The sequence below is a fragment of the Nycticebus coucang genome, chromosome 23 (assembly GCF_027406575.1).
Source record: "Nycticebus coucang isolate mNycCou1 chromosome 23, mNycCou1.pri, whole genome shotgun sequence".
Taxonomy (NCBI): Eukaryota; Metazoa; Chordata; class Mammalia; order Primates; family Lorisidae; genus Nycticebus; species Nycticebus coucang.
The window spans coordinates 25,054,958-25,069,550 of NC_069802.1; the positions used below are offsets into that span (position 1 = coordinate 25,054,958).

The window sequence follows — 14,593 nt, forward strand, 5'->3', positions numbered from 1 at the left end:
AAGAAATAAAACAGGAAATCATTAACTTCCTTGAGCATAACAACAATGAAGACACAAGCTACCCAAACCTGTGGGATACAGCAAAAGCAGTTTCAAGAGGAAAATTTTTTGCTTTAGATGCCTACATTCGAAAAACAGAAACAGAGCACATCAACAAACTCACAAGCCATCTTATGGAATTGGAAAAAGAAGAACAATCTAAGCCTAAATTCAGTAGAAGAAAAGAAATATCCAAAATCAAATCAGAGATCAATGAAATGGAAAACAAAGAATCATTCAGAAATTTAATGAAACAAGGAGTTGGTTTTTTGAAAAAATAAATAAAATAGATGAACCATTGGCTAGACTAATGAGAAATAGAAAAGTAAAATCTCTAGTAACCTCAATCAGAAATGATAAAGGGGAAATAACAACTGATCCCACAGAGATACAAGAGATCATCTCTGAATACTACCAGAAACTCTATGCCCAGAAATTTGACAATGTGAAAGAAATGGATCAATATTTGGAATCACACCCTCTCCCTAGACTTAGCCAGGAAGAAATAGAGCTCCTGAACAGACCAATTTCAAGCACTGAGATTAAAGAAACAATAAAAAATCTTCCAACCAAAAAATGCTCTGGTCCAGATGGCTTCACACCAGAATTCTATCAAACCTTCAAAGAAGAGCTTATTCCTGTACTGCAGAAATTATTCCAAAACCAGGAAAAGACCCAACCAAAAAGGAGAATTTCACACCAATCTCACTCATGAATATAGATGCAAAAATTCTCAACAAAATCCTAGCCAATAGATTACAGCCTATCATCAAAAAAGTCATACATCATGATCACACAGGTTTCATCCCAGGGATGCAAGGCTGATTTAACATACACAAGTCCATAAACGTTATCTACCATATTAACAGAGGCAAAAATAAAGATCATATGATCCTCTCAATAGATGCAGAAAAAGCATTTGACAAAATCCAGCATCCCTTTCTAATTGAAAGAAGAGTACAGAACACTGAAGAGTATAGGCATAGGTGGCACATTTCTAAAACTGATTGAAGCTATCTATGACAAACCCACAGCTAATATTTTACTGAATGGAGTAAAACTGAAAGCTTTTCCTCTTAGAACTAGAACCAGGCAAGGTTGTCCTCTGTCACCTTTACTATTCAACATAGTGCTGGAAGTTCTAGCCAATACAAGGAAATAAAGGGAATCCAAATGAGAGTAGAGGTCAAACTCTCCCTCTTTGCTGATGACACGATCTTATACTTAGAGAATCCCAAAGACTCAATCACAAGACTCCTAGAAGTCATCAAAAAATATGGTAATGTTTCAGGATATAAAATCAATGTCCACAAGTCAGTAGCCTTTGTATACACCAATAACAGTGAAGATGAGAAGTTAATTAAGGACACAAATCCCTTCACCATAGTTTCAAAGAAAATGAAATACCTAGAAATATACTTAACGAATGAGGTGAAGGACCTCTATAAAGAAAATTATGAAATCCTCAGAAAGGAAATAGCAGAGGATATTAACAAATGGAAGAACATACCATGCTCATGGATGGGAAGAATCAACATTGTTAAAATGTCTATATTTCCCAAAGCAATCTACCTATTCAATGCCATTCCTATTAAAATACCAACATCATACTTTCAAGATTTGGAAAAAATGATTCTGTGTTTTGTATGGAACCAGAAAAGACCCCGTATAGCTAAGGCAGTTCTTAGTAATAAAAATAAAGCTGGGAGCATCAGCATATCAGATTTTAGGCTGTACTACAAAGCCATAGTGGTCAAGACAGCATGGTACTGGTACAAAAATAGAGACATAGACACTTAGAATCGAATAGAAAACCAAGAAATGAAACTAACATCTTACAACCACCTAATCTTTGATAAACCAAACAACATACCTTGGGGGAAAGACTCCCTATTCAATAAATGGTGTTGGGAGAACTGGATATCCACATGTAAAAGACTGAAACTGGACCCACACCTTTCCCCACTCACAAAAATTGATTCAAGATGAATAAAGGACTTAAATTTAAGGCTTGAAACAATAAAAATCCTCAAAGAAAGCACAGGAAAATCACTGGAAGATATTGGCCTGGGGAAAGACTCCATGAAGAAGACTGCCATGGCAATTGCAACAACAACAAAAATAAACAAACGGGACTTCATTAAACTGAAAAGCTTCTGTACAGCTAAGGAGACAACAACCAAAGCAAATAGACAACCTACACAATGGGAAAGGATATTTGCATATTTTGAATCAAAAGCTTGCTAACTAGGATCTATAGAGAACTCAAATTAATCCACATGAAAAAAGCCAACAATCCCATATATCAATGGGCAAGAGACATGAATAGAACCTTCTCTAAAGAAGACAAATGGCTAACAAACATGAAAAAATGTTCATTATCCCTATATATTAGAGAAATGCAAATCAAAACCACCCTGAGATAACATCTAACCCCAATGAGAATGGCCCACATTACAAAATCTCTAAACTGCAGATGCTGGCGTGGATGTGGAGAGAAGGGAACACTTTTACACTGCTGGTGGGAAGGCAAACTAGTACAACCTTTCTGGAAGGAAGTATGGAGAAACCTCAAAGCACTCAAGCTAGACCTCCCATTTGATCCTGCAATCCCATTACTGGGAATGTATGCAGAAGAAAAAAAACCCTTTGATCATAAGGACACTTGTACTAGACTGTTTATCACAGCTCCATTTACAATCGCCAAAATGTGGAAACAGCCTAAATGCCCACCAACCCAGGAATGGATTAACAAACTGTGGTATGTGTATACCATGGAATACTATTCAGCTATTAAAAAAAATGGAGACTTTACAGCCTTCATATTAACCTGGATGGATGTGGAAGACATTATTCTTAGTAAAGCATCATAAGAATGGAGAAGCACGAATCTTATGTACTCAATTTTGATATGAGGACAATTAACAACAATTAAGGTCATGGGGGGGGGAGGAAAAGCAGAAAGAGGGACGGAGGGAGGGGGGTGGGGCCTTGGTGTGTGCCACACCTTCTGTGGGCAAGACATGATGGCAAGAGGGACTTTACCTAACAAATGCAATCAGTGTAACCTGGCTTATTGTACCCTCAATGAATCCCCAACAATAGAAAAAAAGAAAAAAAAAGATTTAAAAACTGAACACCATTGTGAAGCACAATCATTTTAATATACAGATTTTCGCTTCTGTAAATTCATCGTTGATTTCTATGCATGAGCACCCATCCAGTTTGACTTGCTGCATATTTATTTTCCAATATAGAGCAATCTTCACTAAGACATGGTTAAGCTGAATCCTTTAATCTTAAACAGCACGAAGTACCTTGTCCACAAAGAGCTTTATTCACTTGAACATTTTCAAAGGACCCTGTGAGGTGGCTCAGTATGGTGGTTTTTTTACTGAAATCTCTTATTTGGAAAATGGCAAATAGAGCTGGACCTTCCTGAGCCCACTGGTTGCTGGTATTCACATCACAGCTTGCTTAGGGAAGTGGCGAAGGCGGAATAACAAGCAGATTGCCGCCAAACACAGCTGGGTGAGACAGCTTCATTTTCGCAAAGTCGACCGAATTATGAAAACCTTCGTAATGGTATAATTTGTTCCAGGGTTCTTTTGACATTTAAGAAGGGAAATATTAATCCTGTGCACAGTGTCTTTATTAAAGTACTCTTATTTACAGCATTCCAGAGTTTTCTTCTCGGCCATTATCCTATGGTGAGGTGATTGATTACACTGGAGGCAGAATTGAAAGTTCGAGATACCTCCTTTCCTAATCGGGGTCGATGACAGCCTTCTCATTTCCTGCCAAATGGATCCGACCACACTTTTAACCCTATGGAAAAAACATGAATAAGAACAGGATCCAATTTTCAATGTCCTACCACTTCCCAGAACCCCAAACAAAATGACATCGGAATCGAGCCATGCAATTTACGATGTAGCCTTAGATGGTACAAGGTTGGTGGGGAGTGGCACTGGTATGAAATGGCTGGGAAACCATGGCAGCACCAGGAACTTTTAAATAGCTCAGGAATTGCCCCCAAATGGAAAGATATGGATCTGGCCTCATTAAAAAATAAATCAATAAAAAGGACTATTGTCATAGATGACAGGAGTTTGGGTTAAGAAGCTGGAAATCTCTTATTCTCGGCCAACTTAGAACTAACCATTCAGCCATAAAGGAAGCTTTTTGAGCTTTTGTAGGAAGCAGAATCCCACACCAACTAAAATAGCTTACAAGAAAACACTACTTTCCCATGAGGGCAATGTTTAAATAGGTGCTTGGTAAATAAGTCTGCAAAATAGCTATTCACGTTTCATATTTAATTGCACACTTGTTAACATTTTTATGCCCACTTATCAAATGCAAAAGAGCAATGCAGCAAACCTGCAAAAGTGTTCTGGAGTGAAATATTAAAATGAAGTCTGGGGTGGCACCTATAAACTGGCAAGTGTTGTGAAATAAATAGCAAAATCACAATCTGGTCGCTACGCTACAAAGCCAATCGCCCACGCTCTGCGGCAAAGCAAACACACACGCGCCACAAAACACAGTAGTACAAATGAGAGTCTGTTTTCATTTTTCTGTGTTCCTGTTTACCTGGTGGCTGCACATCTTCTTGAACAATACCGGCCCGATTTATGGCTTGTTCCTTCTCTGAGAAACACAACAGAAAAATCACTCTTTAGAGGGGAGGAAGGGTGAAATCTTTGTATTTACATGGGCCGATGACACGGGACAATTATAAAACAATATTTATGAGTGCTATTAAACTCAGATGCCATTACACAAAGCTTCCAGGTGGTGGGAGTTCAGAGATCCTGGAACAGAAAAAATGGGGTACTTTCAAAGAAAAATAAAGCCTTGCTTCCAAAGAAACGCTCCCAACTCACATCTTTGCTCTGTGATCTCAGCATTTTGGAAAGGCAAACAAAATAAAGAGAAAGGACAATTTTGAAAGAACTGGTGGGCGTGGCATTACGAGAGGACGACAGCTGAACTGAAGGAACAAATACAATTAATGAGAAAACGACGTAGTTTTCTATGTCTAAAATGCACTCTACTGAAGGACTAGACTCAGAGCTAAATATGCTGTTTTTGATAGGAAATAGAGCAGAAAATTAATCTTTGGGTGGGTGGCTTTGGTTTGGATAATTGAAGCTTCCCTAATTGATTGCAGGTCCTGTGCCAATTAGTAAGTGCATCATAGCTACAACAGCTAAACCAGGCCCTTTGGAGAGGTCCAACAGGCAAGGGCCAAGAGAAATTGGGCATTTCATATCTGTGGGCTTTAAGCACTCTGACATATCTTTCTAAGTGGTTTAGAATAAACCCAGGTCTGTAAAAACAAAGGCTTATTATTTTACATATCTTGACAAACAAATGGCAGCTTTTCAGGAGAAAGATTTGGAGCCAAAGGATGTTTACTACTAAATTATGATAATGAAAATGTTGTAATTAGACCTTTGTTTTAATCAGGCTGAGAATGTTTTCTTTAAATCCACATTTAGCTCTTATTTAATATTAGGCTGCTTTTTCGTTTGGCCACTGGATTCTCACAAAGTTACAGAAGCATAAAAGTACAAGAAATGGGGTTTTGCCAAATCTAGTGTTCATTGAACTTGCTTGTTTAGTGACGTGACCTTCCTGATATTTTTATCAATGCTACATTTTGCTTTGGCAAACAAAACACGGGGGCAATAGGGATTAACTGACAATATCTGTCTGAAAAGAAAATGAATAGCAACCAAGACCCTCTGGACCAAGATATGCCAAAAGACTTCTTCAATCTAGAACGGATGATATGGCTTCTCTAAGGGCTCAGACTTTCTGAAATACCACGTAACTCAACACAAAGAAGACTTCACTTCCTAAGTCGTTAAATTCTGTAGGACTGAGCCTTACCACACTGTCCACATGTAAGCCTGAGCATACGGACGTCTCAGACATGCTCTGAGAAAATGCCAAGGAGTAAAAGCCCACATTAGCATCGGTCTTGCCTGGAACAACATTAGATAAAAATTTCCAGACCTAAAAGGTCTATTTTCTGATATTATGGAAAAGGGAAGTGATGAGTTTTTAAGAAATCATTGATAGAAAGCATCCTAGACTTACAAATTGAAGAAAATCAGACATCCTGGTATACCAAACACGTTCTCTGAGAGGCAGGTACTGTAAAGCTAAGAAGCTGGCCGGCTGCCAAGCATCAAAAGCAGCTGATTCTTGGTGGCAAAGACAGAATACCTAATTGTGTCCTAACCTCTTAGGATGTAATGGAGAACCAAGTGAAGAGAAAGGAATCCCTGTCTTTACACTTTCTTGCTAATTGCTAATGAGGTTGAAGAGAGCCTGAGGATTTATTTTAAATAGACCATAATCTCTTTATAATCCTTGCCCTAATACAACTTCCTCTGTAGTTTGGCTTGGTCAGGCAATTTAAACCACTTTGCTGAACCAGTTCCTACCAAGTGATAGCCAGGTATTAGCATCTTGTCTTCAGCCCCTGGTTCTTTAATCCATTAACGTTTTACAAACACTCTTAAGGCCAAAGCAGACTTATGTAAATTCATGATATAACACAAAGACACTTTATCTGTGAACGCGGAATATGCTAAAAGGAAAACAGAAACTAGTTCCTCTGGGCTTAGCAAGTACATCTTGATGAGGCTGACAGGAGGTTTCTATTTCACCATCGCTGGAGGAATAGCAAATATACATAAACCTCGGGGAAAAAAGGGCCAGTTAACGACTTGAACAAATCAAGATAAGCTAATTACTGACTCCAGTAGTGAGCTCATTTCTATCAGGAATGAAATGACTAAACCCAACTATGAGACGCTGAGCTAGCCAATTCCCACACCAGGGTCTCAGCAACCCTGACTCTGCCCCCTAGTGCCAATGCAGCGTTTGATTTGTAGTTTTATTTGAGGATCATTATCTCTGGACCAAGGGCCAAAATATATTACTAAAACTAGCCAACACTTGCAGATGGGCTGATTTTTTGTGCAGTAGGGAAAGAATCCACCTAATAATTTTTAAGTCTTTGAAAATAAAAACATATCCTATGCTGAACGTCGTTGAACTTCCATACTGGGAAATAAATCCATGTGACTTGTTACTGTAGTGTCCACAACAATTAAACAATATAGTATGCCCAAACTCCAGCCCTCAGCACTCTTAAAAGTACTAGTGAAGGTTCTCTAGAGGAGGACCAGCAGCTGGAAACCTAAAATAAAAAAAGGAGATAAAAGCCAGTGCAGAATACGACCTTGGCAATCTACCTTCCCATCTCCTGCCACTGATGAACAGTTAGAGGCATAAGTCATAACCTGCAGTAATAGGACAAATGACAAAATTTGAATGTGTACTGTGAATGCCATCCAGGTTGAGTGTCCCTTAACCAAAATGCCTGGGACCAGAAGTGTTTTGGATTTTTTTCAGATTTTGGAATATCTGCATATATATAATAAGGGACCTTGGGGATGAGACCCACGTTTAAACATGAAATTCATTTATACTTCATATATGCTTTACACAGCCTACGGGTAATCTTATACGATATTTTTCGTAAGTTTGTGCATGAAACAAAGTTTGTGTTTAGTACTTAGATGTGGAATTTGGTGTCATATTGGAGTTCAAAAACTGTTTTATTTTTTTGGCCGGGGCTGGGTTTGAACCCACCACCTCCAGTATATGGGGCTGGCGCCCCACTCCTTTGAGCCACAGGCACCGCCCAAGTTCAAAAACTTTTGGATTTTGGAGCATTGCAGATTTCCACCTGTAGTAGCACTGTATCAATATTAAATTTCCTAGATTGGACAACTGTATTGTGTATCATATAAGATAATGTCCTTGTTCTTAATACAGGCTGATGTGTTTAGGAGTGAAAGCTCACAATGTCTTCAATTTACTCTCAAATGGTTCAGCAAAACAATACTAATAATTATAATATATATGTAATTATACGTCTATGTGTATACATAATTATATACGTATGTGTACGTATCGCATAGAGGGGGAGAAAGCCAATATGAGAACTATTAACAACTGCAACATTAAGGTGAAGGATATGCAGCAGTTTACTATATTATTCTGGGATCTCTTGTCCATTTGGATTTATTTTTTAGTTAAAAAAAATACACAACTGTAAAGCATGTATAAGTCCAGCAGCATTGTGACTGTTCCATGGTGATCACTTCAACGTAGCTATCTTTATTAAAGTAACAAATATAAAATCAAACAAAATGCCTTTTCAGTGCTCCCATTTTGCTGCTGTTGCTAGACACAGCCTCCATCTGCCCACAGAGTATTCCAGAACTTGATGTGCACCTGTGGTGAGTGTGACCCAGAGGCTGAGGGGGTCCAAGAGGTCACTAGAAGCACTGGCTCCTCCCAACACTGTAATCGCTTTTTTTCCTCTCCAGAAGAGTCTGGCTGAATCCAGGGGACTCTGCCATCCTGTTTAGAAAACAAGACCTCAGTCTGCCCTCGCATTCATTCAATGACCCGGTAAAAGAAACAAACAGTGTTATTCTAAGCACATGGGATATGGGAAATACCCCTACAAGGGAAGAACAATATTTCTGCCTCCAGTGATTTCTAGTGACCCTGCCCTGTTTGTGTACAAGGTGTGACAATTAAGTTCACCAACTCATCTTAGGAAAAGTGCTACATACCTCATTGCTGAATATCACTAGGGTCGCCTTTGAAGTGCTCCCCTTGAGAAGCTATGCACTGATGCCAGCACCTGGTCCATCCTTCAAACCCATTTTGGGACTCCTTTTCTGGAATGACCTTAGAGAGGTGTCACTGTACAAGGTCTGACAATTAACATAGCAAACTTGTCGCCATGTGTTTATGTTGACAGTACTATACAAACAACTCAGTAGGGTTTTATAACCTTGGTCTATCAGTGTCTCACAGCTGTGTTCATGAGGTCATATGGTGGTGTCTTGCTGACTGATGTTCATATCATTGTTGCATGTTTTTAAATGCCGTACAACAATAGCTCTGATGGTCATTACAGAAAAAAAGAACTCCAAAAGTGTTTTGAAGGGTGGACTAGATGCTGGTTTTGGTGCATAGCTTCTGAAGGTGACTGTAGTGATATTCAGCAACAAGGTACGTAGAGCTTTTACTAGGATGAGTTTGTGAACTTAACTGTCAGACCTCATACTTTGACAAGGTGCAGGACCCAGAGGTAGGAAACTGAGCTGCCTCACAACTCTCCCAACTGGCCTTCACTTGACCAACTGCTAAACATTCTCTGCCACCTTAAAGGCATCCTGGCATTAAGTACAGACAAGGTCAATAGAGTCAGGGTACAGTGTCCACCCAGCAACTGAGGTTCTGGGTAACCTTGCAGTCACTAAATGAGGAGCCTGAAATGAGCTCAAGCCCCTTCTGGTAAAACCCTACGTCTTTATGCTCCTGCATATCTAATTAAAATTAAAAACAAAAAGGATCACTGCAAATGATCTTATTCTGTCTCTTTTCAAAGGCTAGCCCCAAATGTGTATTATTTTTAAAAGGCCATGTGCAGGCCACTGTCTAGTTCTAGGACACAAAGACAGATTAGGCTTCTAGTTACAAATGGCTTGCTTCCCTAAATGTGACCTCTTCAGAACAACCACACTGTGCCAACAGGATGAAAGCTACAAAGCAACATCTGGGACTCCTTCCAGAAGCACAGCACAACTGTCCCCAGACTTCTGATTCTGAATTGCTGACCTGCCTAACGCCCTCCTCTCTCCAGGGCTCATTTTCGGACTTGAGTTATAATGTACAGAACTGACCCTGTACTCCATGGAACATTTAGTAAAGCTTGCTGAGGTGACAAAAGACCTGTGATCGTGCTGAAGGTCAACATGAAGCCCAAGAAAGCAGTCTTGTGACAGTTTCTCGCCTGCTTTGCCAGCATGGAAGATCTCCTTGGCTTTTTTTAACCTAAAGCAGCTTCCCCCTCTTTTTATAATCCCTGCAGGCTTATTCCAGCTGTGACCCTGAATCCCACCTGTCCCTACCCAGCTGAAGGGCCCAAAATGCTCTGATGTTTGGGTTCCACATGGCCTTCCCTGCCAAATGCTGGCTCCAAATCTTGTTTTTCCTAGTAACACACTTCTCAGGGACTGGGCTTTTCTGTCCTACCTTTCCAAAAATGGGGTCGGGGGTGGGGAGGGTACACTTCTCCTCTCTGGTCCCCAAATCCTGGGGAATGCAAACGTATGGAGGGCAGTTTGAAGAGGAAGAACTAGGGCGGCGCCTGTGGCTCAAGGAGTAGGGCGCTGGTCCCATGTCGGGGGTGGCGGGTTCAAACCTAGCCCTGGCCAAAAAAAGAAAAGTCTCCCTCAGTTGTATTTAAATAAATGTAATTTAGAAAAAAAAAAGAAGAGGAAGAACTAATAAGAAAGGCTAAGAAGAAGAGCCTGAAAGGCAGAAGCAGGGAGCAAACCCAGGAGGACTGGCTGAGAGGCCAGTCACAGAAGCCCAGGGAAGACAGTATTTCAAAGAGGGAGAGTCTTGGCCTGGGAGGTTGTCCCTCTTACTCCTAAATGACAGCACCTCCTATATCACAAACAGAAGCCATCACCTGGAAGGGTCCCTACAGCAGCATTCATTCCTCCTGAGGTACCCTGCCTACGGCCCTAGGTTCTTCCCTCTACCTGGATTCATGATCCCAAGTCACCTCCTGCTCTCTTCAGCAGCCCTCCCTTGTCTTCCAGACAAAACTAAAAGTAAAACAACTCTCCCCAGACACTGTGACCTGCTGCAAATATGCCTTTGCCATTCTCCTAACCATACAGCCAAACATCTTTAGTCAATTTAATATAGAGGATGCCAAAACAATGTATACACGTTTTAAGAAAGAAAAATACTGTAATAAAATTATCAAGTCACATTTGACTTTTGCAATTACAAGAGATGTTCAAACATGACTTGTGTTCATCTTTTGTTATTGGTAAATGCCAAGTATTATAATTTCAGTGGTTTCTTCCTTTCTTAAAATGCATATGCATTTTGGAGGCACTCAATGACTGCAATCTGCTTCCTGCCCACTTCCAAGCCACTGAAAGAAAGCACATTTAACAAATTACTTTTCTCTTCTTTTTGCTAAATCCAATGCATATTTTCACTTGTTAACTTTCTTACTGTCCCCAAGCAGGCTTACCCCACTGATGACACCCCTTTTCATCAAGTCCAAGTGCTGTCTTTAAGGGGCTTGTGACTGCAGCCTCTCCTGGTTTAACCCAAACGCTTTGGCCACTCCTCAGTCTCCTTTGACCTCCTTCTCTTCTTTTGATCACCCGCTCTTTAGATCCCCCAACACTGGTGTTCCCCAGCACGCTGTTCTAGGCCCTTTCAAACTCTGCACGCTGTCTGGCAGCCCTAACCTACTGCGGCGACTGATCCCATCTCAACTCCAGCATCTCAGCTCCAGCCTGGCATGGCCACGGTCCATGGCAAATCTCCAAGAGCATGTCAGATATCTAAACCTCAACATGTCCCAAACTGAACTAACTCATCCGCTCACCCCCACAAACCGCTTCCTTCCTGCGTTTCCTAGTTAATGACCAGCACCACCAGCACCTCAGCTTTGGGAGCCATAAAACTGGATACCGTTCTCCTGCCCCTCACCCCTGTGGCAAATCAGTCTCAAATCCCCATGGAGTTTACTTCTTAAATGTGGCTACCAAACGCAGTCACTTTCCCTGTCCCATAATCATGGCTTTGATTTGGGTTATGGCACCTCTCCCCAAGGTCACAGGAAATACAGCCTTCCTATGCCAGGCCTTTGTGCTCCTGATTTGACCCTCCCCACCCCGCCTTCACATACAGTCAGAGTGATGCTTATCACAAGTGAATCTGATCACTTCACTTTTCTTATTAAAATACAGTCATATGTCACTTAACAATGTAGGTACATTCTGAGGAAGGCATCTTTAGGCAGTTCTATCATTGTTCAAACATCATAGTGTGTACTAACACAAATCTTGACGGTATAGCCTATTGCTCCTGGGGTATAAACCTACGTGGCCTGTACTGAATACTGTAGGCAATGGGAACACAGTGGGAAGTATTTATGTAGCTAAACATACATAAATGGGCTGGATACTTCTTTGTCACGGGGGTTTGTGCACTGCAGAAAGTTTAGCAATCTCCCTGGCCTCTATCCACTAGATACCAGTAGCACACTCACCACCCCCTGTTCCAAGCTGTGACAAGCAAAAAAAGTCTCCAGATGGATCCAAACATCCCCTAAGGGATAAAAATTACCTCTGGTTAAGAATCACTGCTCTAGTCTTCATAACTTAAAGTGCCTAATGGGATGCAAAGCAACCCCCTTTTTCCAAGTTCAACCCTAGTGGCCTTAATAAAATAGCCTGGGGCAGGGACCCAGAGCGAAGGGTGGTGGAAATAGATTATGCAGGGCTTCACACAGCCCCACCTTACTCCCACACTGCACACAGACAGGCTGGAAAACAGAATACACAAAGGCCATTTCAGTCTTGGCTGATGAAAAGAAGCTACAAGGAAATTTGAGTGTGTACTTTAAATGCTATGCATCCAAAAACCAAATGCTGTAACATTCGTAATGGGCAGAGCGTTTACACAGAGCTTTAGCCTTCAAATCCTCAAGCTTTCAGCCTCTGTTAATATTCTCAAGGGGCAGGGTTGGCCCTCTTCCATCTTCAAGATGATTCAGGTTTCCTGGAGAACAAAATGAGCCTCTAATGCCTAATATTTTCTCTCTGACAGATGGTTTCAGATGTATCAAAGTGCTAATCCTTGCTGAGGTATAGGTCTCAAGGAAGGAGAGTTTGGCTTTTAGAATGATAGGACTTGAATGATTAAGGAGGAAAATTACTCCCTAGATATTCACTATTACCATGTGAGCAACCAGCTTAAAATGAAGGAAACCAGCGGAATCTGAAAAACGATGTGAGGGGAAAAAAAGAGGAAAAACTCAAAAACCCAGGTTAACAGTTTGGGTTTGAAATATTTCTGCTCAGACATCTTTGGGAGTGGAAATGAAGCGCAATAAAAATACTTTCAGTTCAGGATGATCAGGCTTCCACCTGCCTCCCATTCCCAGGAGGGTGTGGAGACACAGGCCTGGGATAGAATATCTGCCTTGTTAGTACTAGCTGTGTGACCTTGGGCACGTTAAAAACCTCTCTGAGCCCCAGTCCCCTCGTGTAAAACGGGTATGTTTTACAAATGTCCCTCAAAGTGAGGTCGTGCAAATTAAACTATCTAACGTATGCCTGACCTGACACATAATAGCATTCAGTGAATGTTCACTGCAGGTCTGAGATAGCATTTAGTGTTGGCTTGCTGTGTGCAGACTGTCTTCACACACTGCCACCGGAGTCTCACAGGAGGCTCGGCAATTTTACCATCCAGCGGTTCTCAATCTGTGGGTCGCGTACCCTTTTTAACAATGAAAATACATTGCGGCCTTAGGAAGGTTGAGAACCACTGCATGATAGACAGCGTAGATACAGCTATCACTGACGAAGTGCTGAGGGTCCGAGAGGTTGAGTCACTTGTCCACGGTTACAAGGCTGCACACGGCAGAATTCAAATCCAGCTCTACCTCACTCCTGAGACAAGGTCTTTCCACGCACCACGTGAAGGTGGAGGGGGCGGGGAAAGCGGGGGAGTTACTGGGGTCAGGCCACCGCGCGGGATCAGAGGTCACTCACGGTACTCCTCCAATTTCATTAGGGGTCGGAAGTAGATGGGATAGAAGGCGGCGCCGATCAGGGAGACGAAGCCGCCGAAAATGAGCGCGGTGCGCAGGTTCCGGGACATAGCGCTGGGCCCGGGGCTGCCCTGACCCACCGAGAGACCTTCCCTCTAGAAAACCTTGCTCAGGATTGCCAGGCCGTGACCTCGCTCGGAAGAGGTGGAGCAGCTTTCGCTTCCGGGCCCCGGGGGCGGGACGAAGAGGCGGGGCGGTCCCGAGGCGGGGCCAAGGGAGAGGGGCGGGGAAGTGGGCGTGGTTACCAGGGGCGGGGCTTCAGGCCGCCCGCGACGCCGGCGGGGCGCGGGCAGCCGAACGAGGGTGGTGTATTTTTGCCGTGGTCACAGCGAGCTCTGTTCGGTCCCATTCCTGCCCTCGGCCTATTCCTCCCTCAGCTGCTTCACTCGACATTTTTCGGGCTTATCACCCCCTCCCTCACCATTAATTTCGTATTTAGTGAGGGTCTCCCATGAGCCAGATGCTTTCTGTGGCGTGCTCTCTGAGTTAATCCCACGTCAGTTGGCTCATTTTACGGGAGCGAGAACCAGGGCTCAGCTGCGAGGCTTTGGACAAGTCACTGGGCTTCCCTGAAGGCGGCTTGTAGGGGCATGAGATGAAGGGGATAGTACTGCCCCGGGATGGGGCCTGATTCTGAAACCCGAGCACGGGGGCTCCTGGACCTAGCCTACCCTGGGAGGAATGTTGTTTCGGCGTCCAAGCCGGAAGTGCATCTTTTTTGACTCCGTTTTCTCATCCCCTCCTCTCTCCCTGTTCCCTGTACTGGGATGAGGATGGGGAGTAAATAGGGAA

General features: G+C 42.4%; 1 protein-coding gene across 1 annotated transcript; it reads right to left on the reverse strand.

The window, feature by feature from the left end:
- Nucleotides 1–3,181: 3,181 nt before the first annotated feature.
- SMIM20 (small integral membrane protein 20) lies at nt 3,182–13,956 on the reverse strand. Its single transcript, XM_053578082.1, has 3 exons — nt 13,743–13,956; nt 4,636–4,692; nt 3,182–3,867 (listed from the first exon to the last, which is right to left on the reverse strand). The coding sequence occupies exons 1-3, from the start codon at nt 13,849–13,851 to the stop codon at nt 3,830–3,832; spliced, it is 204 nt and encodes a 67-aa protein (XP_053434057.1). The 5' UTR covers nt 13,852–13,956; the 3' UTR covers nt 3,182–3,829.
- Between the last annotated feature and the right edge of the window lie 637 nt (nt 13,957–14,593).

Excerpts from the sequence above, each read along its gene's own strand:
- SMIM20 (XM_053578082.1), bottom strand. The coding sequence starts at position 13,851 with ATGTCCCGGAACCTGCGCACCGCGCTCATTTTCGGCGGCTTCGTCTCC. Across the intron at positions 4,693-13,742 it reads AATGAAATTGGAGGAGTACC|AGAAGGAACAAGCCATAAAT; the intron begins GTGAGTGACCTC and ends TGTGTTTCTCAG. Across the intron at positions 3,868-4,635 it reads AGAAGATGTGCAGCCACCAG|GGTTAAAAGTGTGGTCGGAT; the intron begins GTAAACAGGAAC and ends TTTTTTCCATAG.